Source organism: Lontra canadensis, unplaced genomic scaffold (assembly GCF_010015895.1).
Source record: "Lontra canadensis isolate GAN:19392208 unplaced genomic scaffold, GSC_riverotter_1.0 scaffold162, whole genome shotgun sequence".
Lineage (NCBI taxonomy): Eukaryota > Metazoa > Chordata > Mammalia > Carnivora > Mustelidae > Lontra > Lontra canadensis.
Window position 1 is genome coordinate 2,111,627 of NW_022631156.1, and position 26,724 is coordinate 2,138,350.

Consider the following 26,724-nt stretch of genomic DNA (forward strand, 5'->3'; position numbering starts at 1 on the left):
AAATTACTCCAAAGCCATTGTTATGAACTACTCTGGGAACTGGTTTTCAGTTTTTTTTTTTTTTTTTTTTTTAGTAAAATGGTTTTCAGTTATTTTGACAAAACATTTAAAAATGTACAAGTTGTAGAGTTAGTTTTCCACAGTTTCCATAGTTCTGCCATACGTTCAGAACTTCAAAGTCTGTTGATCAACAGCAACACAATAAAACAGAGTAGCTGTGACTCTGACTTTGATTCACTGATGTTGAGTCTCTTTACCCAACTACCATGTGTGATGTGAATGGCTTAAATTCCACTGTAACAATAAAAGCACTTGTATTAAAATGTGAAAGTGAAAGTGTTCTATCAATCAAAAAAGATTGTTTTCATCCTTGAATAAATGTTTTAATGTTTTATTATATTAATATAACCTATCCACTATAATATATGTTTGTTAGGACTTTATTAAAGTGTCAGGTAGGATATCAGGTGGTAATATCTAAGACATAAATGTGGAGCTTGTTTTAGAGAGCATTATAAGTGACCAAACTGTCACAAAAAATTTACATTGCAGAAAACAATCTTAAATACTTGGCAGCATTTATTTTAAACAATGAAAGGGAAAGAAGTAGTATTAGAATATTCAAATTATGAGAATTTGTCCAAAGGCTGTTCATCTCCCATTATACATAATAAATAAAATTAAAAAACATCTAAAGTTCAAAAGAATAACAAAATGAAAAAATTGTTAGTATATCCGACAAAAGTTTGTTTTCATAAACTATAAAATTAGAGAGTGAATGCTCATAAAATTCTCTTTTCTTAAATAGAATATAAAACACACAGTCTAATTCTTCTTTGGGAAACAATATAACATGTTCAGATATAGTTATTATAGAGAATAAAAGAAATGTCACAAAAATAATCCCAATATCTGTGAAAGTTTTAATATTCCACTGCATATTTTCTGATTTTCTCCAATGAGCCTCAATTATTTGGAAACTAGGAAAGAAGAAAAAATAGATGTTAATTGTTAGTGTTTATAAAAGATGGGATTCAGATGTTTGCATTTCCAGCATGGCAGTGTATGTGACAATGAATGGGAATGACAATATATATTAGTTCTAAGAAACCATTCCTTGATTCAAAGGATTATGAAACTACTAAAGATTACTGGAGTCTTCCACCTTTGAAATAATCACAAACAAGATCGATATCTTTCTTCCCAGAATGAATTAAGCACAGTTTTATTTTTCTCCTGGGGGCTGGAGAATCAGCTCGATTATCTCCCTCAGTTTGGCAATTGTTCACTGTTGCTAAGAAGCCCAACAGCCTTAAAAGCTTTTTTCAATTTTCAACATGAATCTTAAGAATCACGCATCTTAAATATTCAGGCTACATTTGCTGAAAGGGAAAAACCAGTGGAAAGTAGTTCCACATGGGAAGGAAGCCTCCCTGTGACGTAAGATCTTTGAGTGTCTTATCTGTCTGTTTGTTTTCTCTGTCACTAGTACTGGGATTCTAACCTTAGGGAAAGCCCTGGACAGGGAGAGCACCGATCGCTACATTCTGATCGTCACTGCTTCGGACGGCAGGCCCGATGGGGTGAGTACTCAGCCTGGGGGACAACGGGTGGTTAAGTAGTCTGATGCTCCGGAAATTAATTTATTTTCACCCAGAGCAGCTCCTTAACACTGGGAGAAGCGCTCTTTTAGTAGTTGAACCTGTACTCCGAATCTGTCGGGGTGGTGGAAATTTTTGACCTGACAGAATATATACTTGGGATTGGCATTCTTACCCAACTGATGGGAAAAATGAAGTCTAACGGTCTAAAATGCATTCCATGGTGATTATCGGCACAACACTCTGAAATGCCTCCTGATAGTCTAACTCTTTTGGAACCTAGTCCCTTTAATGTCACTTTATTGGGGGGGGGGGCGGTGCAGAGTGTGGATAGATATTGGGAAGCACTTAGGAAACCAAGTTGATTGATTCCACAAGTTGTAAGGAGCACTCAGGATCCCAACTAATCCTTGGTGATGGAAGTAGTTTAAATGGACCCATAATTCTAGAGAGGATAAATGTAATTTATCTCTTATAATAATAAGTGGTTTATATATAAGTGGTATAATATATATATTATATATATAATATATATAAGTGGTATAATATATATTATATATACATATAATATATATATAATAAGTGGTATTAATGATAAGTGGTTTAAATAGCTCTTATAATAACAAGTGGTTTAAATGGGCCCATAATTCCAGAGAGGATAAATGTAATTTTCTCTTAAAAAATTAGTTTTAAGAATAACAAAATTGTTTAGTCATTCTGGAGTGTTTTAAAATCATTTGAGTGCATTCTTCAAACTAACCTGCTTACAACCACTACTGTTCTAATTTTTTAACATTGTAACATTTCAATTATTGGTAACAGATCCTTAGAATGTTTTGTTGTTGTTGTTTTGTTGTTTGTTTTGTTTTAACATTTCTATGACACAAAGTAGTTTTTTTCTTTAGTCAAATGGCTATGGACCAACTCACTCTACTCTGGAAATAATTTCAAATTCATTTAAGCATCTAGGCAAGGCTCACCCAATTAAAATAGCAACATGGCTCCCAATGACTTGCAATGACTTGTTTGATTTCTATGATAGAAATGATTGAGGGCATATATTTGAGGAGAATTGCTCAGAAAATCTTACCATTATAAAAACATATAAACTGAGGCACTAGGGTGGCTCAGTCGGTTAAATGTCTTGCCTTTGGCTCAGATTATGATCCCAGGGTCCTGAGATCAAGCCCCGTGTTGGGCTCCCTGCTCAGTTGAGAATCTGCTTCTCACTCTGACCATACTCATGCTCTTTCTCTCCCAAATAAATAAATAAAATCTTAAAAAATAAAACAAAACTTATAGCCTTGCTACCCAGACATTTTTATTACTTTAATTAAAAGTTAGAAAAATAAATAAAGATAATTAATTATTGATAAATCTGCCCATTATAAGCCATTTGCCATTGTTCAAATATTAGGTAAAACAGTTACATGTAAAAGATGAAATACACAGAACAATCTTGGTAAATAGTGGGGCCAGTGGAAGGTAGTTAGATGTGTGAAGAAAAATAAAACCAAGATTGATTTTGTATATGCAGCATCCTTGATTAAGAGTGTGCCTGTTTCAGATCTATGTAAGGAAGTCAATGCGACTCTCAAGAAGAAAATGAAAGAACTTGACGTGTTGAAGATTAACTGGCAACTTATCTAGGCGATAATGAGAGGTTACGTGAGGAGGAGGAGGCATTATTCAGTATGGAAGAAGGAGTGTCATTAGTGTGAATTAAAATAAATGAGTGGCATTCAGGTCAGTCATTAGGATAGGAAAAAAAATTACTAGGATTAAAAAAAAAACATAATACAGAGCCTTGGAAGATGTCACATTACGAATAAGATATTAATGGCAGTGGTTTTGGTAGGACCCTTTAAATCTGGCCTTAACAGTAATTTCTTAGACAAAAGAACAGATGGGGGAAAGTAGTATATTGAGATATTTGACATAATTATGGGTTCACCCACATCAAAAACAGAAGAAAGCCCGGGTTAATTTCTTCTAGAGCATTTTTTTTTTCCAGTTACTTACTTGGGTATCTCAGTCCCCTTGGGCAGGGGTGACTTAGCATTTCCGGCCCTTGCACCCCTCCCCCCACCTCCCGCAGTCCCTGTGTTTTCATTCTTAGGATCAGTAAGGTCTCATTCAGCTTTAAAATTCTGACCCTCTTAAGTAAATGCGTTTTATTTTCAAAATTTGTTTTGAGGATATCAGTAGAGAAAGGAACACTTCGATTTCAAGTAAAAGCTTCTCTTCCCTTTATTTACATAATTTTAGGGATGGACTTCTCTGTGGGCACATATCATGGGTTCCTGCAGGAGAAAGTGATAACACAATCACTACAGTGCCTCATTGTAATGCGCTTTTCTTATCTACACATTTAAACTTACATCCTTTCTAGAGTTATGGTAAAATTAACCTTTTAACCTTAATGATTATGGTTTGGAAGAAAGATATTTAATGAACACAGACCCCCAGGTTGATATATTAAATTGAAATCATTACCAGCAATTTGTGTAAAACAGACGGCAAAGATATAATTTGATAGTTTCATCATGGAAAACCACCTCCTCCACCACCACTAAAATGTGGTTAGGGGAGAAGAGAGCTAATGTTCTACTGCACATTACCAATATGTTTGTAGACAAAGTTCCAAAGAATGTTATTGGTGTTCTTGTGCCTTTTTTCCCTTCTCTGAATCAACTTTATCAGTAGTAGCAGAGAAAACCTATACAATTGTAGGTAAATATCTCATTATTATGAATATTTAGATTTCTTCAGCTATCATGAATACAGATAAACTCATACTTTCTAATTTTAGTAGTTATTTGCACTTACTTGGAATTCCTTGCAAATCTATGAGTTGAAAATCCCTTGAGAAAGCTTCTGCCATGTTTTATTCCAATATTTTCACATTTTAGCTGAAATAGACTTCAGAATTTTTATGTATCATATGCTTTTTAAACAACTACATTTTGCCTTATTTATAATAATAGCATCTAGGATGACTCCCAAAGGCATTTTTTGAAGGAATATATACGCAACTTCTTTTCAGAAGCTTTTTTGTAACATTATTTACTTCTAAGCTAAGTGCAACCAATCTGAGCTAAAAATGCATTTTATTGGAAATTTTTATTGGAAAATCTGGGCAAACCTTATTATATTCATGGGTATAATTTGACCAATAGGGAAGAAGAAGCTTTCCTCGACCCTCTTAAGGTCCCTGGTTAGGTCTGAAAATTAAAGTGACAAAGACAGATTAAGAGGAGAAAGCATACAAATTTATATAAGTTCTACATGATGTTTTAGCCCCCATAAGGAAATGAAGACCCAAAGAATTGGCAAAACCCACTTGCTTTCAAAGTAGGTGACAGGGAGACAGGCAGGTGTCTGGAGGCTAAAAGGAGGTGTGAATTATTTTAATAAGGTCTGCTTATATAGAATTCTCTCCATCTCAACCTCTTGTGCTTGTTGATAATAAAAATGATACCTTCCTTCTGATACAGGGAGTCATCTTCCACATGGGAATTTAATATTTTAATACTTAATATTAAAATATAAAATTAATATAATGTATTAATATATTAATTAATAATTAATATGAAAACATTTAATATAACTGAATGTTTTCCTGTATTTGCTGTTTTCCAGTGCCTTTCACTCAAAAGAGTCAATATAGCAAAGTGGCATATTTTGGGATGATGTTCTCTGAACTCCTTCAACACGCAGTGGTAGCAACAGCCTTTAGGAAGTTGGCTGTAAGAGGAAGCCAAACAGCAGGGGCTTAACCAAAGCAGGGTTTGTTTGTCTCATATAAAGAAATGTAGTGGTGGACAGAAAAGTGCTCCTGCAGGGCTCTTGCTGTCTCCTACCCACTCTGCCATTTATCGTGTGATTGCTTTCATCTCCATTCTCCTTACCTAATGGGTTTATGATGACTAATGCAATTCTAGGCATCTGCTCCGCTTTGCAAAGAGCGGAGGGTAAGGATAAATGCCGGACACATTGGCCCCCTTTACTACCTGAACTAGAGCTCTTCCAGAGACCACACCTGGCGTTTATCCACACGGGCTGAAAGATGACTAGTAAGTAGGGCTTTGTGGGTTGCAGTTGTCGATGAAACAGTAGCACAGCAAAAATATACACATATGCAAGTCACAGTGAAAGATCTAAATATGCAAAGAGAAGTCAGGATTTTTCTCTTTTTTTTTTTTTTTTTTTTTTTTTTTTAACAAGTTTATCAGTTGTTATTTCCCAATGGGGAACCATTCCTATTCAAAATATAAAGGTGTTCTGTAGTGTGAGTATTTCTGACCAGATTTCCATGAGTTCTGCAATATTGTTTTTGTTCTTGATATAATTTGTTCTTGATATAATTTGATTATATCACAATTTCTGCTCTCCGTAAAATTTTCCAGAATTCCTAGCTCGAGTTCCTTGATTATGGCATTCACAGTGAATACTGGTGGTGTTTTACAATTTCAGATCAGCAGGAGGCTTATCATCTATGCTTGGTCCTTGAACTAAGTTATTCCCCAAATGTCTTTTATTTCATTTTTAAAGATTTTTATTTACTTAGTTAGTTAGTTAATGGACAGAGAGAGAGAGAAAACACAAACAGGCAGAGAGGCCAACAGAGGGAGAGGAAGAAGCAGACTCCCCACTGAACAGGGACACCCCCGCCCCCCGCCGGGCTTGATCCCAAGACCCCGAGACACATGATCTGAGCCAAAGGCAGATGCTTAACGACTGAGCCACCCAGGTACCCACATGAATGTCTTTTAAAAGTGACAATAAAAAAAAAAAAAAACATTTAGAATCCAGAAGCTGAATATTAGTAACTATTTGTCAAACTATAGGAAACATTAGCAAAAGGAAAAAAATATATATGAGAAGAATTGTGTGTGAAATTCAAATAATTGAATTTCAAGATAGCTTGTTTAGTAAAATTTTAGAATAGAATAATGATGCATCTATCTATCTATCTATCTATCTATCTATCTATCATCTATCTATCATCTATCTATCTATCTATCTATCTATCTATCTATCCTGGTAGTTTTTGAAAAAACAAAAACAAAACTGCAGTGGTTTTATTTGGTGTATACTCTTACATCAAAAAATTGACCATGTAATTTTAAAATTTTAAAAGAGAATGAGCTACTTGTTCATTCTCTTTGAAAAGCATAGATCTCATATTTCTCATTTGTTGGGAATAAAATACTGATATTTTAGTGTTTTCTGAAGTAAATCTTCCAGAAGTTTGATTTTTTTTTTTTAGTTTTGAGATAATCTATGGTGTTCTACTAATTTCTATTATGTTCATATTATATGTAATATAATAAATTATATTTATATTACAATATAGATAATTTATAAAGTATATAGTCTCCTCGCACTGCGCCTAGATATGCATGGAGTTAAAATCTTTTTTTTTAAATCTCCTTTTTTTTAATACCTAATCTGATCTTCATGAGTCCACTCTGCTGCCTAGATAGTAACATGTCCCTGGGCTGGGTCATGTCACCCTTAACTTGCTTGAAACAACAGCCTAGCCTCTTCTCTTTTAACCACTCTTTTCAAGGTAGACATGCACTCACCAGTGAAGCTGCTCTTCCTCTCTTGCCTGCCCTTATCCTAAAATCATACAGGTACATGGTGTGCTTACTACTTCTTGATGCTTGAGGAGGGCACGCAGCTCCAATGCTCTCCCTCTGTCAGTCTCTGTTTGCATGGTGTGTCTGGTTTGGCCCCTCAGTGCTGGCTTTTCTAATTCTCTCCAGTCCCCTAGTGACTCCTTTGAGTATCTGGTACATACATTGCTGCCTAGTCCTGATGTCCACTTGATTGTGACCATCAGGGTCCTTTGCTCACAGAGTGATCCCTCAGGCCCTAGAAATCCTGAGCCACACACAAAGAAACAGCTTCTCTCTTTGGCCCCTTGTCTCTGCCACTGCTGCGTATTCCCTGCCATGTCCTATTAGATGTGACTGCTGTGGAAGTTCTCTGGAGGCTTCCATGCTTCACAAGAGTCAGCCTCTGTTTCACCAAAAGTTCTCTTACTTTCTCAAAACCTATCACCACTTTCCCCAAAGTGCTTCCCCAATGCTTCCTGTCTGTAGATGTGACCCAGAGTAGTAGGGGAAAGGGGATGAAGAGGAAGACCTTTGTATCCCATCTCCTTGTATTCTCTCTGCCTCCCCTTCTCCTCCCCATAAGCCAGAAAAGGAAGGCATTCCCCCCTTTCCGCTTTTCTGGAAGACATTTTATATTCTTTCATTCTCAGAAGGGGAATAAGCCTCCCATGCTAGCTAGTAGGAAGGGCAGCCTGTCCATGTCATCAAAGAAACTCTATGATCTGGGTCAGGCTGGCTTGGCTCTTGATGTTGTAGCCACAGGATGATTTTTAGCTATGGATAAAAATGTTTTGGATTAATATTGACCAAAAAGAAAGCAGATTACAGAGTATATGTATTTTCCTTATCCTATTGGATGGAAACAAAAATGGTCAGATCCTAAACAACACAACTTCATTGTTCCAGACACCAAACTCCATTTTTATTGAAAGGAATTAAACATGCTAATAAACATTAGTTTCATACATGTTTATAGAAAATTTTCAAAGGTCTTTGAGTATATATATGTCTATGGATACATTTCCACAATGACCAAATAGAAGAGAGTACATCATTGTTTCCCAATTATATAGCATATAATACACATTTTTCTATTTGCTTATGAGGAGATAGTTTCATTTAGATCTGTATTAATGGAAAGTCATCATAATTCTATCTTCAGTAACTAGATAATGAATACATTTTGAACACCCTAAATATCTTCTACTTAAACTAGGGTTTTTTTTTTTTTTTTAAAGATTTTATTTGTTTATTTGACAGAGAGAGAGATCACAAGTAGACAGAGAGGCAGGCAGAGGCGGGGGGGGGGGGATACAGGCTCCCTGCTGAGCAGAGAGCCCACTGCAGGGCTCTATCCCAGGACCCTGAGATCATGAACTGAGCTGAAGGCAGAGGCTTAACTCACTGAGCCACCCAGGTGCCCTTTAAACCAGGTTTTTGATAATTTAAGAAATTAACTTGGTAGATTCAATAAAGTCCAGAATATAAAATTAAGGAAGATTATGAAATATTTTTTTAAGTTCTCACGTATAAAAAATAAAATGGTTTGTGTAGATTATTGTACATATGCTTGTGTTTTTTTTTTTTACTTTGACTTTACATCTCTCATTTTTTATACTATATCAAACCAGTGGTATCATATTAATGTCTTTATTTCAAGGTGAAAGTAGTTTATGAAAATAAATGTGTATTCAAATGGTCTGCTACAACAGAAATATCTGCTTGCATTGTTGAGTATTTAATACATTTTGTGAGGATTTATCCATGACTTAAAACAAAATAAAATCTATGGCATGTTATAATTAAAATAAATAATAACCCCAAAAATGATAATTTATGGAATATAGTTCTGCAAGTACTTCCAGCTCCTAGAATTGTAATTTGATACAGCATTTGAGAAAGTAGGCAATAAGACAAATTCCCTTAAAGGGAAAAAGGTAGCTTTGCACTAATCAGGTTTATTAGTTTGATAACTTATCTTTTTTATTTAATTGGCATCATGTAAATTGATTTGTAAAATTAATTGTGAACATTTGTTGGCTGACATACTGTTCTTTTTATCTAATTCACTTAAAATGACCTGATTTGATATCCTAAGTATTAAACATTAACCAGCTGAAAATATGTCCTTGATAAGATACATAAACATCCTATAGGGCAAAGATCCATATTGAAGTGCTGTCACTATCTTTGCGAACCTATCAAAAAAAGTTACATAATTGTGCTTTACAACTAACTAATCTGCCACTCTTTCAATAGATTGAAATGAATAGAGTCAATAGGTCTAATGTATAGCCTGGGCATTTATAATGATTAGCCAAGTGATTCCGATGCAAATGGTCTTTAGATTACTTTTCAAGAAGTACGTAGGCTGGAAATTATTCTGTTTGTTCTTAGTTCTTAATACTTGGGTCAAAACAGACATGGATATTCCTCATGTATATACAATTACTAAGATGTGGAGAAATACATCTATACATGAATTTTAGCCCCCATTAGCACAAACATGGTGGACTTGTTGAACTTTTCAGATTTCTTGGTGATCCAGCTCTCTTCTGCCCTACTCAGCGACAGTCCATAGTCTTTGACTTAAGACCAATACAGTCTGAAAACATCACACACTATAGGGTCAAGAATGGGATTTGTAAAGAATAGGATGAAAACCCATCCAGGAGATTGACAGGGAAATAAGAACAGGTGGGTGGGCATAAAGAGGGTGAGACAATCTGAAGGAAGTCAACACACTCTAGTGTGGCTACTCTTAGATTTTCACCCCGGCTGTCAATTTTAATGTCTTGTTCACCCTCAGGCAAATTGAGAACTACTGGTCCTCTAAAAACATCATTTTCCTGGTTTTAACTCATACAACTTTTAGAGAAATAGCATTTGTTCAACTGTGTTTTTGTTGTTGTTATAAAAGCAATGTAGCCTTGTTGGAAAAAATGTGGAAAATATATAAAACATATAAAATATATTTTATATAAAATATATAAAAATATATTATATTTTTATAAAATATGCCCCACACTTGCATAGAGCTGGATGTGCAACAAGTGCAGCTTCTCAGGCTTTGATTAGAAAGAGCAGTTTCCAGCTTGACTCACATCTGAAGATGTTCCGTGATTGTGCAGAAGCTTAGTAGAACTACATAATAGACTCTTGTTGCAGCAGGCCAACGGTTGACCTTTGAACCTGGTAGCACATAGGTGTACCTGCTTACCACTTCCTCAGGCTCTGTGATCACAAGATAATAACTTAACCAGTGATATACAGGGCTCAAACTCTTGGTGTAGAGGTGAACCCAGAAAATGATGAATATAGTATTTTCTGACAACACTGTCTCACCTGAGAATACCCATTTGATGCACTGTGCTCTTTGATAAGCTTCCATTTTTATTTTTAAACAGTGTGAAATGTAAGTGCTATAAACTACAAAAATGTTACATTTCAGAGAAAAATAGGTACATGTGTATATAAACAGAAGTTTGCCACCCATAAAATGTGAACAAGATAAAGGTAAAAAATCACTTTCTCAAAGTAAGCCTCCAGGAAATACTTGTCACTTTCAAGAAGATTTTTGCCCTGTAATATCATCATTTGCTTTCTCCATCTGTTTTGTTTTGTGTGTGTGTGTGTGTGTGTGTGTGTGTGTGTGTATTTGAGCTGAGTATTGCAAACTTTATTTTTTTTTCTTTTTTGGAAAGCTAAGGAGTAAGGATACCAATGAGATGCTTTGGGTTTTAGTTGGAGTGAGGCAAGGTCTCACTCTGTTTCAGATAGACAAACGCCAACATGACCGATGAGCTGACATCAACATCGAAATAACTCCTCTCACATTTAGTCCTATTTTTTTCCTTTAAGACCTCGACGGCTACCGTGAATGTGGTGGTGACAGATGTCAATGACAATGCGCCCGTGTTTGATCCCTATCTGCCTAGAAATCTGTCTGTGGTGGAGGAAGAAGCCAATGCCTTTGCGGGTCAAGTACGGGTAAGTGGAATATACATGTGTATACATATGTATGAAATGTGTTTTTTAGTTGAGTACATTTCTCACATTTTAATTTTGAAAGGAGATTCAGCAGATGCAATGTGCAGTGGGTCATCAGAATTGTTGAAGGGAATCAGTGAGTGAGATCACTTGGGTATAAGGCAAAACAGCAGTAAAGTGCATTCATTCTCAGTCACAGTGCTGGATGCTCTTCAAGGTTGTTTTCTTGTTTTTCATAAATCTCTTCATGTCCATTTGACTTCACTTATTAAACTTGTCGATTTACATTTTGTGACCCTTGGGTGATTTAAACACTGATTCATTGGAGAGTATTCTTCTCTTATTTAGGATAAATTTTTATTTTCTGGAGTTATAATAAGGTATCTATAGAGAAATATGTAATTAGCTATACTATTTAGTGAGAATTCATAAGTGTGTACCTCAGAATACGGATGTTTAGAGGCAAATTCATCTGGTTGGATAAACATCCATTTAACATTGCTTTGTACCCACATTTCACAAACACACACACACCTCTTGTCTAACACTGATTCTAACACTCGATCTATCACCACCTCTTGTGCTTGTGCACCTCTTGCTCTAACACCTCTTGTCTAACCTGATTCTAACACTGGATGTATCAGCCGGTTTCTGTACTTCCTTTGAAGAATAATCCCATTTTTCTTATAGAAGCAGTTGGGCCATACTTGGTCTTGAACATGGTTGATGGTTTAGAAGCCATAAGCTGAGAGCAAATTTTGAGGAAGGTACACATATTTCACAGTATCTACCTGAGAGGAGGCATCTGTGTGAGCCACAGGCAAAGAAAGAACCCTTGTCTCACAAGGAGTGGGTCACCCAGGTGTGAGTCCAGACTTCAGGATCCCACCTCTTCCCTGTTAAAGCCTTGAGACTTTTTTTTTTTTTAAGATTTTTTCATTTTTTTATTTGACAGACAGATCACAAGTAGGCAGAGAGGCAGGCAGGGTTTTCGAGAGGAAAACCACAGAGGGAAAGAGCCATTTTTATCCCATCATACCAAGGGTACATATTCTTTTTTTTTTTTTTAAGATTTTATTTATTTATTTGACAGACAGAGATTACAAGTAGGCAGAAAGGCAGGCAGAGAGAGAGGAGAAAGCAGGCTCCCTCCTGAGCAGAGAGCCCGATGCAGGGCTCGATCCCAGGACCCTGGGATCATGACCTTTAACCCGCTGAGCACCCAGATGCCCCTAAAGCCTTGAGTCTTGAATAGGAATTTTGCTGGTGCCTTGAAGCAAGCCTTATCTACAAGCCAACTGCTCTTCCAGTCAGACAAAGATCTGGTGTTCAGTCCAGTTTCCTCTGTGGCTGAAGAAGAAAAGAGCTTCTCTAAATGTTAAAGGCAGAGACCTTCTGCCTTTCATACCATGCCCTGAGATTTTGACTGGGCAGCGCGAGCTCATCAGTTTTTTCCCTCAGCTCTGACTATACTTGACAACAACTCCATAGTCATTCTCATCATCACTGTCACTCTGCCTCTCAAATCCTGGAAAGATTGCATAAGGCGTACATTCCCTCATGCCTTGATGCAGCCCCAGCTCACCACAGGCGAGAGGACTAGTCCTTGTGCTACTGTAACAAACCACGGGGTCTTGATGCCATATAGCCAGCAAGCCATCCAGCTCCAGAAGCCTGTGTACTAGTACTTCCAGTGTCATAGCTTTTACTGTGGACTCTACAAGAAAAGACCTGTAGACAAAAGATTGAGGTAGAAATCATTTTTGAGAAGTTCAAGTGATACTCACAGGCAAGTAGGAAGCAATGCAAGGAAAAGATAGCTGCTAATAAAGGGACCACTACTAAACCAGTCATTAGGAAGACTGGAACTCAATCCCAAGGGCAAATCTAGGAAATTCTCCAAACATATGTCCCAGAATTATTGATCCTGAGATGTGATGGGACTGGCAAATTCATGCACGAAATCCTGAGAGTTCTTGGTCACTGATGCTGTGGAGGAGGGCATTGTTGGTACTTCTTGCCTTCAGGGCAAGCAAGAAGCCAGCCTCTCTGCCATTTGGATACAAGGGCATTGGGTCAGACTGTAGACTCCAGCAAACAGAAGTCGGCCAGAAAGTATACATGCTCCAAGGGCCACACATGGGGCACTGACAATCTATTACCCCAGGCAGACAAGTTGGTAAAATGATTGGCATGTGCAGAAAACACAGAAAAGGGGGTGGTGATGAATTTGGCTCATAAAGGATGAACACTGATGAGAAGAAAATTGGGAAGATTTGGAAGCAGTCTAACGTAATTGCATGAATAAAAACACAGACACAGAGCATAGGACATGCCATATTACATGTGCCAAGTTGTGAACATTTCTCTGTGCATATTGGTAAAAATGCTGGCAGGGGGGGCCCTGGAGGGTTTGAGGTATAACATCACTAGATTTTTGTTATAAAGATTAGTCCTGAGTAGACTGTAATGGGAGATTCTACATCCAGAAAGCTGGATCAGAAGGTAATTATAACAGCCCAGACATAGAGACATGAGCTATTACAATCATCTAATCATAATGATGTTAAATATCAAGGTGCCTGGGTGTCTCAATTGATTAAGCATCTGCCTTTGGCTCAGGTCATGGTCTCAGGGTCTTGGGGTTGAGCCCTGTGTTGGGTTCCCTGCTCAATGGGAAGCCTGCTTCTCTCTCTGCCTCTGCCCTTCCCCACATTTGTGATCTTTCTCAAATAAATAAAAAACCTTAAAAAATACCATTACAGTTGCCATTCTAGTTGCCACATTGATGAAAACTGAAAAATATATTTAGTCAGAACTACCAACTATTCAGATAAAATAAACAGGTATTGAAATCATTTAGGAAAATTATCTTTTCCATTTCTCTTCATTTACTTAGCACTGGAGAGATAAAACCCATATGGAATATATAATTAATAATATGTAAGTAGACTTTAATATAATGATAATTATTGGTAATTTTTATTTTTCCTTTCTCATTATGGTTACTTTTCCTAGTGGTTCTTTGTCTTTGAAGGACTTACAGCGTTAAGTTGGTTTCTCGTCTCCTAATTCTTAAATTAGTTGAGAAATGGCCTCTGTAGTTTATTTCAGCATTAAAAATTGAGATGTAAACTTTAGCATTCATAATTTGACAAAGCAGAAATTGTCCTGGTCTTTAAGCAATAACATGCTTTCACAAAAAACTAAAATGAGTTTGAAAGTACAAAGGAACACAGAAACGTGCCAAGCAGGTGCAGCCTACTGATTCTGCTCAGTTCCAGGGAAGTTCTAATGTTCTGAGAATGGAATTTTGATGCATCATAATGGTTTCCTGTTGCTACCTAATGATAATTATATAATACATTAATTTCACTAAATGACTCATGCTCTGCTTATAAAATTTATTTTTAATTGTCACCAAAAAACTATTAAGACATTTAAAACCAAGATACGTATGGTTAGTTATTGCACTGAATTTGAGCTACCAACTGAAGGGGGTTTTGTTCTAATGATGTTTTAGCATGCATAATCCAATATTTGCATGCAAAAGCTGAAGGAAAATTTATTTACTTTTTATGTGTTAAGGTAGTGTTGTGGTATCAAACTTTATTAAATAGGGAATACTTCCGAAGCAGTATTTATGGATTATGCAGAGCAAAGAATTTTATCAGCATATTAAAAAATAAACTACCAGCCAGTAATTTCTGAATGTAGAACTCACAACACACAAGTATGATATACCACACTTAGCTTTGGAAAGCATTTGCATAATTCTCAAAGCATTTGCAGCAGCAGTATTGTTGGGAAGAGAAGAAAGTATGCAGATTGAAACCTAGCACACATAGAACAGACTCCCTCTCTACATCAAGTGTCCAATGTGTCATCCTGATGATTTCCTAAAGGATGAGGAATGCCACAGAGGACTAAGGCAGCTGTGTCAAGGTTCATGGGAAAATGTATTCATCTGCAGTCTCTTGACAAATTAGTGAGATTCTAGGTTGGAAAAAAAAAAAAAAAAAGAAAGAAAGAAAGAGAAGAAAGATACCAGGCAGATAGGATAGAGGACAGAGTTGAACTTAACAAAAAGTAATGATGTACTGTATGGTGACTAACATAACATAATAAAGAAAAAAAAAGAAAATTTAGTAAAGAAAATGGGGTTACCTAAAAATAATAAATAAATAAAAGGCAATTTGAGAACAGTTTGACAGTCATGGAAGATTGGTTCAGAGGCGTTCTGGAAAATTGATGAGAATCATGTTGAGTTCTGATGAGGAAGCCCAGGGAGGCCTAATGACACAGCTGCTGGTAGAAAGACGTGGTATCTGGGTGACATGGCATGTCCGAGGAAAGTCTTATTCAATGCCCTTTCCAGCATGTCATCGCAGGAGGCAGTGTCTAGAGGATCAGTAAGTATATCCTGACTCTGGACCATAAGCAGGCCAACAGTTCATCCCCAGGTGGGTCTCAGATATAAGAGGCCTCACACCTGCTACAGAAACTCTCCACTCCTCCCAGATCCTGGAGTGTGCAGATAAGCAGCAGAAGACCTGTGGGGAGGGGAAGAGAAAGAAAGTAAGAGAGAGGTTACGGAATACAGAATATTTATCCGCATGCCTACATATATGAACAATTTATGTATGCATGTGTTATTGTTAAGGTAAACAGCTGAGGGTAAAGAAGCTGGGTGGGCACCTGGGTGGCTCAGTTGATTAAGCATCTGCCTTCGATTCAGGTCACAGTCTCAGGGTCTTGGGATCGAGCCCTGTGTTGGGCTCCCTGCTCAGTGGGAAGCCTTCTTCTCCCTCTGCCTCTGCCTTTCCTCTGTGTTTGTGCTCTCGTTTTTTGTTTTTTTTTTTTTTTTTTTTTAAGTTTGCTAAACTGCTTAGATGTGTCTCCCAGACCCTCTTTCTTCCTAAATCAGAAGGACAGGCTAACAATGGGTCATTCTGATGTGTGAGTCAGGTGGACCCCTTTGGTCCCACCATCAACCCTGGGTTGGCAAAAGTGGAGAATCGTGACACCCCACTCAGGATGGTGCATGCCACTTTCATTCATTTTCTCGACTAATGTCTGATGGATTCCACCCTGAGTCTGGATGAGGACTGAGGGGGAGATAAAAGGGGCAGCAGGCCGGGGGGGGGGGAGTCTGTTCTATAAGCCCTGTCTTCATCAAGGTGTCCCAAGAAGAACTTCTTTGTAGTTGTCCAACAGAATTTAGCATAAGGAGGATTAGAAGCTGTTTTCACTTTGGCCCTGGGTGGCCCAGGAGTTCCTCAGTAAATATTCTGAGGGAGTGGATATTGAGGGAAGGGGGAAACTTGGAGCTTCCTCCAGCTTTCTGGCCTCTTAGCAGCATCTCAGGGAGGGTTCCTGAGGACCCACAATTCTCCTTAAATTCATTCTTTCTGTTTTTCAGAGTAGCCCTGGGCCTGAAAGCCCACACAAATGCAGAGAAGGCATGCTTGGAAATAACACTCCCTCTTCTGTTTAAACCACGTTCTTAGCGGTGTATACGATGTAGAGTGACCCGTTTCCCGGCCAACTTCCCGTCAATGCCTTGTAGAAATTCTCACGCCGACCTGACTTCTTTCAGCTCTAAGTAACAGAAATAGAGCCCCGAGTCAACAAAATGTTCTTCCGGTTCTAAAACAAAAGAGGCTGAATTTATTTAACCTGAAACAGAAATGTATTCCCAACGTGAGGTCTGCATGATAAATGCCAACTGCTGTAAAGGGGTTGTGATTTGGTTTAAACCCTTAGAGTGGTCTTAAAATCATTAGTGAACTTCAGCATTGAGAAGGGTAGGGATGCTTTTCATTTAAACAAGAAATTGGCATTTCCTCCAAATATACAATTGAATATTAGGGAAAATAAATCTGAACCTCAGTGGTGTGTCTCTGATGAATGTACTTGTCATCTCCCTGTGTGGGGCTCTAAACATGAAATGAAAGTGGAAGCTTTATGGTGTTTTATTTACTTTTTGTAGCTCAGTCTGGCATTCAGCAGTGCCTAAAACTATCATACTTCTTTTTTAAGTGGGCCACAAGTGGGGAATTTTATGGGTTCTCTCGTCAAGTCATGCTATGCAATGCAAACCCTGTACTCAGTCAACTCAAGTAGGAATCCCACACAATTTGAAGTCGGTGACATGGATTTTAAGGCTGCTACCTAACCATATTTATAATGGAGGTTTATTTGTGGCTTGTGAATATGTTTGAAGCTTGGCGATCCTTGAGATACTCAATGAGCAGTTGGTAAATGAGGTAGAACAGGTTGTGCATGTATTTTTGAGGTGTTTACTTAAGGCCTACCCTTAGAGCAGTTGATAGTCTTACTGTCAGCCATCATGATAAATACACGTGTGTGTGCCGGTGTTTGTGTGCTTGTATATATGTTCACAGTTGCATAATCCCAGGTGTGGGATGAATGATCATGGTCCCCTCCTTACTGCTGAAAGTCATCTTTATCTGAATAACTTCACCACTGCCATTGAAGTGGGTCTCTCTCCCCTTCTTGAGACCCTACAACCTGTTTGGTCCTGGTCTCCGTATTATAAGCACATCTGATTCTTTCTACCTTTCCCTAGATCTGTTTGCTTCTTAAACCTTCTCTTTTAATACTGTATAATAATACTCTTTTTTCTAGTTTCATTGAGGTATCTTTGGCATTCAGAAAACTACACGTGACTCATGTTTCCAATTCAGTTGGGTTTGATTTAGGACATATGGATACTCTTGTTACTGTCACAACGATCAAGGTGACAGACATTTCCGCCACCTCCCCAGCTAACGTATTCAACATGCATAACACTCAACCCTTATCTTCAGCTTCTTCGGATGGGGCTCCCTGCCCTGAATTCTGCTTCTCGGTCACTCTGTTACAAGCCAGTTGCTGGGAAGCCTTGCATTTCTTCTTTCTCCTTCACTGTCCAGGTCTGGTCCATCACCAGTCCTGATAACTTTACATGGCTTTCCCTGTTCTCAGATTCCCTCCTTCTTCCTCCAGACAAGCACAGTCCAGCTCTGTTTCTCACCTGAGCTAATGTCACAATGCATTTTTTTAGTTTTAATCACAGGTTTATTTTATTTTTCTGCTGTGCATCAAGGACACACTACATTAAAGTGTATCTTTATAGTTTGCTTGACTGCTATTTTTTTTTCACTTAATTATTATCCTAACACTAGTCTGCACACATCCTAGTTATCCTCAGCATACTTGCTGGAACGCTCTTCTCTAAACAAGTGTTCAGCTGCAGGAAACATCTCTCCATGCAGCAAACAAGGCTTTCCCAGCTTTCCCTGAGTCCTTGGTAGCTTGTAGCTACCAAGACAGCTTCTCAGTACTACTCCAGAGTCCCTGTGCCTTCGCTTGTATTCCAGCCTTGATTTCTTCTTTTTCCATCCTTTATCTAGAGAGCTGATCTTTGAAAATTCTGGCCAAACATAATCTCTTCCAGAAAACCCTACCTGAACTTTTCTGTCTCTTAAGGGATCCATACTCATGGTTCCATTTATACCGTGCACAACTTTTTTTTATTATTAATAATATTTATTTTTTTATTGTGTTATGTTAGTACAAGTTTTTGGTAGTACTTACAAAACATTCCGAAGTTATCTATTTACCCCAATTTCTTAGAAGCAGAGACTGTGTCATATTGATCTGAGAAACCTACTACTCAGCCAAAATATTTGGCTTTTAGAAGATGCTGAATTAAACTAGACCTAATGGATTAAAACTATCTAAAAGTGCATTTTTTTCAATGAAGATTCAGATACATTGTACAAAGAGAAGAGCTGTAATAGATGTTAACATACCCACAAATAAATCATCTTCATAAAGTTTTGTTATTGGATATTAGTCTACTTTTGGAATTTCAGCATGTAGGATAGAAGGTTCATTTAAAACAGTCATTTAAAAAGCAGTGTTGGGGCACCTGGGTGGCTCAGTCACTTAAGCGTCTGCCTTCGGCTCAGGTCATGATTCCGAGGTTCTGGGATAGAGTCCCACATTGGGCTCCCTGCTGAGCGGGAAGCCTGCTTCTCCCTCTCCCACTCCCCCTGCTTGTGCTCCCTCTCTCACTGTCTCTCTCTGTGAAAAAAATACATAAAATCTTTAAAGGAAAAAAAAACCGCAGTATTAATGCGAAGAACAAGTGAAATTTCTAATCAGGACAGGGCAAAATCTTTACCACCTGGAGACAGGGAAACATCTCGGTCTAAGATGATTTACGTGCAGGAATCCTCTGACAGATACGCTACCAACCTGTTGGGCCACACTCTTGGAGCTGTATTTTCTATCCACCCCTTTACAATAGATACCCCATTCTAATTATTTAATATTTGTCTAAGAAGAAATACGGACTCTTTTTGCCTCACAAACCCATGCTCCATTCATTTAGCTTTGCCTTCTAATGCTCCATTACTTATTTATGAGATCCAGCTTTATACAAATTGCACTTCTGTTTTATAGACTGATGAAAATTCATGGCCTATTCACTCTAGTTGGATTCGGTAATCCTTCTCTAGAAATGTTATAGCTCCCTACAATTACTGACACCGACTTTACTGCCTAACTCAGGAGGAAGCTTGACAAATCAGCTTTCGGTTTTACAGGAAGGATTCCAGCTGTTTCCGAAGCTTTTTATTAAGACCAAATCTTGTCCTTCAAACTTTAAGAAAAATGGGGAATAGATAGAAAGTGATCTAAACATATATGCACAAATTACTATAAAGTAAACCTATGGGGGCACCTAGGTGGCTCACTTGGTTGAGTGTCTGCCTTCAGCTCGGGTCATGATCCTGGGGTCCTGGGACAGAGTCCTGCATCAGGCTCCTTGCTCAGCAGGGAGCCAGCTTCTCCCTCTGCCTGCCGGTTCCCCTGCTTGTGCGTGTGTTCTCTTTCTCTCTCTCTCTCTGTCTCTCTGACAAATAATTAAATAAAAAATAATTCAAGTAAACACATGTGCAGGTGCATATGGTATACATACTGGATATATAACCATCCAGGAGAGCCCATGCATGCATGCTCCTGCCCGGTGAGACTCTCTCCTCCACTGTCAGGTAACCACATGGCTAGTTTCTTGCTTTGTACTGTAGATCAGCCTACTCTGTAAGCATCCATAAACAGCACAGTTTAGTTATGTCTTTTTAAAATTGTCTATAAATAGAGTTATAGACTATGTATGCTCTACTACCTGCCTTCTTTTACTCACCTTTATCTTTTTAGAGTCAACTTTCTGCCCGTTTGTTGGTGTATTTTATTTATGGTATGTGGTGCCCTACAATTCATTTTCACATTCTTTTTTTTTTTATTGTGCTATGTTAGTCACCATACAGTACATCATTAGTTTTTGATACAGCATTCCATGATTCATTGTTTACATATAACACCTGGTGTTCCATGCAATACATACCCTCCTTAATACCCATCACCAGGCTAACCCATCCCCCCTCCCTTCTAAAACCCTCAGTTTGTTTTCTGGAGTCTGTAGTCTCTCACGGTTCCTCTCCCCCTCTGATCGCCCCTCTTCATTTTTCCCTCTTTTCTCCTAATGTCCTCCATGCTATTCCTTATGTTCCACAAGTAAGTGAAACCATATGATAATTGACTTTCTCAGCTTGAGTCATTTTACTCAGCATGATTTCCTCTAGTCCTATCCATAATGATGCAAAAGTTGGGTATTCATCATTTCTGATGGCTGAGTAATATTGCATTATATATATGGACCACATCTTTATCCATTCGTCTGTTGAAGGGCATCTCAGCTCCTTCCACTGGTTAGCTATTGTGGACATTGCTGCTATGAACATTGGGGCACATATCATCCTTCTTTTCACTACATCTGTATCTTTAGGGTAAATTGCAATTGTAGTGCAATTGCCGCTACATTCTTTCTATTGATGAGGACTGGAGAGGCTTCCAGTTTGAGGCTGTTATAGTCAATGATGTTGTGAATATTTTATATGTTTCCTGATGCACATGTGCTGGAATTTCTCTGTTGAGAATATGAGCATATTTAACTAGACTGAACATCCCAAATTGTTTCCCATAGTGACTGTGATGATTCCCTGAGTTAATGATTGTCCCCATGTGCATTTTTGGTGTGTCAGACTTTCTAATTTGAGCCTATCTGGGATGGTTTTAGTGGTCCCACTTTATAGTCTTAATCAGCATTTTCCTAATGAGTGACTATCTTTTCATAGGTTCCCTTGTTATTTTCAATTCTTTTTCCAAAGTACCTTTTAAAATCTCCTATCCATTGATCTGCTGGGTTGCCATTGATTTTCTTCTTGACTGTTCATTTTCATCTGTGGTACTTCTTTATATACTTAAGCTATGACTAACTCCTTGTTACATGTATTTCAAACATCTTCTCAAACTCTGGAACTTGGATTTCAGTTTCTTAAAGGTGTCTCTTGATACATAAAGTACTCATGTATGTATTTATTTAGGACAGAGAGAGAAAGAGTGCCCAAGCAGGGTGGGGAGAGGCAAGGGGAGAAGAAGAGAGAGAATCTCAAGAAGGCTCTATGCTCACTGTCCACCTAATGTGGGACTCAATCTCACAACCCTGATATCATGACCTGAACTGAAATCAAGAGTCAGACATTTAACTGACTGACCCACCCAGGTGTTCCTAGATATCATTTTTAATTGTTACTTGCTACCCTTAGGTCATTAAGATATTCTTCTATATTATGAAAACCTTTGTTTTGTTATTTGTAGTAGGTCTATCATCTGAAATTGATCTTTGCATAGGATGTGACATACAAATCCACTTTCATTTTTTTTTTACATAAATACCCATGTATTTAGTAGGCAAAGCTTTTCCCTATATTTTCTTCTAGAAGTATTAACAGTTTTAGGTCTTTTAAGTCTTTAATTCATTTTGAGTTGATCTTTCTATATGGTGTAATATTGGGTTCAATTTCTTTCTTTTGCATATGGGTATCCAATTTTCCCAACACCGTTTGTTGAGGATACTAGCTTTCTCCATTGTGCCTTCTTGGTTCTTTTTGTTGAAGATCAGGTAACTGTATAGGCATGGAATTTTTTATGGGCTCTCTATTCTGTAACATTGGTCTACTTGCCTGTTGTGGTTTTTGTTTGTTGTTGTTGTTTTGTCAGAGCAACTCCACTTTAATTATAGTAGTTTTGCTATGTACTTTGGAATCAAGAATTGCAATACCTCCATTTTTGTCCTTTTTGTCCTTTTTCCCCAAGATTGCTTTGGCTATTCAGTGTCTTTGTGGTTTCATATAAATTTTAGGACTTTCTTTCAACTTCTGTAAAAAATACCAATGGGATTTTGGTAGAGATTTCATACAATTTCTAATTGGTTTGGTCAGGAGAGGCATTTTAACAATATTAAAGATTCCAATTCATGAAGATCGGATGTCTTTCCATTTATTTATATCCTTTATTTTATTTTTCATTAATGTTCATCTGTTTCATCAATGTTTGTCTCTTTCATCAGTGTCTCATCTACCACAAGAGTTAAAATAGTCATTATAGAAAAAGGTTCAATTTATTAAGAAGATATTATAATTATGAATATGAACACATGCAAATCAGAACATCTAAATATATAAGCAAACACTGACAGATCTGAAGTGAAAATTATCAGTGTAATAATAGGAGACTTCAAAGACCACTATCAATTATAGATAGAACATCTACAGAAAGTCAGTAAGGAAACAGCAGACTTGAGCAACACTTCAGACCAACTGACCCTATAGATACATACATAATATTCCACCCAAAAGGAAAAGAATACATCTACTTCTTGAATAAGACATGGTACATCCTCCAGGATAGATCACATATTAGGACACAAAACAAGTCTTAACAAATTTAAAGATTGAAATTATACCAAGTACTTTTTCAACAACAGTGATATAAAACTAGAAATCGGTAATAGGAATAAACTGGAATATACACACATATCTGGAAATTACACAGTATACCTCTGATGAACCAATGGGTCAAAGAAAAAAGCAAATAGTAAAGTTGAAAATAGCTCAAGACAAATGAAAACAAAAACACAACATATCCAAACTTAAGGAATGGAGCAAAAGCAATACAAAGAAGGAAGTTTATAGCAATAAATGTCTCCTTTAAAAAAGAAGAAAGAGGGGCACCTGGGTGGCTCAGTGGGTTAAGCTTCTGCCTTCAGCTCAGGTCATGATCCCAGGATCCTGGGATTGAGCCCCACATCTGGCTCTCTGCTCAGCAAGGAGCCTGCTTCCCCCTCTCTCTCTGCCTGCCTCTCTGCTTACTTGTGATCTTTCTCTGTCAAATAAATAAATAAAAAATCTTCAGAAGATAGATTCAATAAATAAATAAATAAATAAGAAGAAAGAGGTTGCCTGGTGACTCAGTCAGTTAAGCGTCTGCCTTCCATATAGATCATGATCCCAGTGTCTTGGGGTCAAGTTGTACATGTATTCCCTGCTTATCGGGGAAACTGCTTCTCCCTCTGCCCTCCCCTTGCTTGTGCTTTCTCTCTCTCTGTCTCTCTCTCACGCTCTCTCTCTCAAAAATGAATAAATAAAAATCTTTAAAAAATAAGAAACCTCAAAAATACAACATAATTACACCTCAAGGAACTAGGAAAAGGAAAAAAAAAAAAAACTAAGCTCCAAGCTTAAGCAGAAGGAAAGAAATAATAAAGATTAGAGTAGAAATAAATCAAGCAGAGAATAGACTATCTGTATAAAAAAATCAATGAAACTAGGAGTTGTTTTACTGAAAAGATAAATATTGACAAATCTCTAAGAAAAAAGCTCAAATAAAATCACAACTAAGAGGAAACATTACAACTAATGCCACAAAAATACAAAAAGTCATGAGACTACCATGAAAAATTAGAAGCCAACAAATTGGATAACCTAGAAGAAATGGATAAATTACTAGAAATATACAACCTACCCATTCTGAATCATGAAGAAAAAGAAAACCTGAATGGTCTAATAATTACTAAAGAGTAATCAACAATCAAAAATCTCCTGTCAAATATAAACCCAAGATCAGGTGGCTTCACTGGCAAATTCTACTAAACACTTAAAGAAGTAATAATATCAGTCAGTCTTAAACTCTTCCCAAAATTCTGGAGAAGAGGGAACATGTTAAAAGTCATTTTATGAGGCCAATGTTGTCTTTATACTAAAGCCAGTCAGAAACACTACAAGAGGGATGCCTGGGTGGTTCAGTTGGTTTAGCGGCTGCCTTTGGCTCAGGTCATGATCCCAGCATCCTGAGATCGAGTCCCACATCGGGCTCCTTGCTCTGCAGGGAGCCTGCTTCTCCTGCCTCCTCTACCTGCCACTCTGCCTGCCTGTACTCTCTCTATCTGACAAATAAATAAATAAAATCTTTAAAAAAAAAACACTAGAAGAAAGAAAACTATAGGCCAATATCTCTAACGAACATAGATGCAAAAATCCTCAACAACAACATATCAGCATACTGAATTCATCACCACATTAAAAGGGTCATAAACCATGATACCATGATCAAGTCCATGGGAGACAAGGGGTGGTTCAACATATACAGTCAGTTAATGTGATCCACCACATACACAGATGAAGGATACAAGTGACATAATCATCTCAATACATGCAGAAAAAGCATTTGATAAAATTTGACACCTTTTTTTATGATTAGAACTCTCAACAAACTGGTATAGAAGGAATGGACCTCCATTTAATTAAGGCTATAAATAAAAAGCTCATAGCTAACATCATACTCAGTAATAAAAAGCAGAAATCTCTGCTCTGAGATCAGGAATAAGGCAAGGATACCCACTATCACAACTTCTATTCCCCCATAGTACTAGAAGTTCTAACCAGAGCAATTAGTCATGAAAAGGAAATAAAGCCATCTAAATAGGATAAGAAGAAGTAAAATGATCTGTTTTCAGATGACATAATCTTACATGTAGAAAATCTTAAAGACTACATAGAAAAGAAAAGTTAGGACTAACAAATTGATCAAAGTTGCAAGGTAGAAAAATCAGTTACACTTCTGTATGTTAACAACAAACTATCTGAAAAGGCAAAATAAGGAGATAATCCCATTTATAATAGCATCCACAAGGATAAAATCCTTAGCAATAAGCTTAACCAAGGAGGTAAAATATTTGTGTCCTGAAAACTACAAAACACTGATGCAAGTAATTAAAGAAGATCCAAATAAATGGAAAGACACCCCACGGTCATAGATTGGAAGAATTAATATTGTTAAAAAGCCCATTGTTCCCAGTAAATCTTGATGGTTGGTAGAGCAGGCTCTCTTACCTTTTTTTTGTTTGTTTGTTTGTTTTCCAAGAGATTTCTAACTTTCTCTGTAACTGTAGCAGCTCCTTTCTATACCTTTTGGTCTACTGGCATATAGGGTCACAAAATAAACACTGGCCAACTGGGAATATAGTTTTAATGGGCACCTTATTTGTCTCTTTAGTGGAAGCACGACTCTTGTCCCCAGAAAACTAGGGCCTCTAGTGCAGCAGAGCCACAATTTACAAGGACAGGAATCCTATATTACCCAACTAGGTCAGTCAGGATGATGGTGCTAGAGGCCACTGATACCTCAGACCCTAATTCTTAATCTTGCCTATTCTCCCTATCCAGAAAAGTACCATATAATGGGCACCACATCCTTAACCCTATAGAAAGTCATCCCCAAATTTGCCCTTAGCTGCTTTCCTAAGAAGTCGTTCCAATATTGTACCAGGCTGACATTGTTGGATGGTACAATATATTGTGGCCAGCTATGATCCTGTAGTTATATGCATGTAATTGTACCTCCTTTGCCCTAAAGTGAGTCCCTTGGCCTGAAATGGAATCTCATGGACAATAAATCAGGTTTTTAATACCCTTTGATTTAATCAGGTATTTAATGCCACACTTAGAATGTGCATTATTCACAGGAAAGATCATAGTAAATTAGAATTTTTAGTTCACCAGCTGTGGGCAGTGTTTGGTTATTTAATCAAGCATTACCCTTGTTGACTGCCCCACTATCTTGCCTTCAGGAGGACCATGATTCCTACACATCGTAGCAGTTCAGTTGCCATCCCATCCTTGCAAATTGTTAGGAAACATTTCATCCTTTTACATTTGAGTACAATCAGTAGGATTCGGAACCAGAATCTAGAGTTCTGCCATTCACACTGACACTGAGTATCCTGTCCTTGGCTTAGAGAGGAGAGTCACCCCTGGATGTCCTGATAGTGTCAATGCATCTCAAGTGGCACCGTCCTGCATTTCTCCAAAGAAGGGAAATAGCTAAGGCCAATCCTGGGCAGCAGGGTTAACTGGTGTATTCTCTGGTCTCACATAATAAATCCATACTGAAATGTCCATAGCTTTGAGTCTCTGACCCCTTCCTCAAATTTCTAAGACAGTTCTTGAATGTATACCTTGTTTTCTAAAAACAGAAATCATCGTTTTCCTGGAGCTGCAGGGAATAATCCAGTGAAAAGTTAGGATCAGCTCCAG

At 37.6% G+C, this 26,724-nt stretch overlaps 1 protein-coding gene across 1 annotated transcript in view; it reads left to right on the forward strand.

Annotated features, from left to right (window-relative positions):
• The window catches only part of PCDH15 (protocadherin related 15), a 1,265,671-nt gene that overhangs the window by 990,931 nt on the left and 248,016 nt on the right, over nucleotides 1-26,724 (forward strand). Inside the window, exons 19-20 of the mRNA XM_032845308.1 lie at nucleotides 1,490-1,583; nucleotides 11,090-11,218. Coding sequence (XP_032701199.1) covers nucleotides 1,490-1,583; nucleotides 11,090-11,218 — 223 coding nt within the window. The remainder of the gene's footprint in view (nucleotides 1-1,489; nucleotides 1,584-11,089; nucleotides 11,219-26,724) is intronic.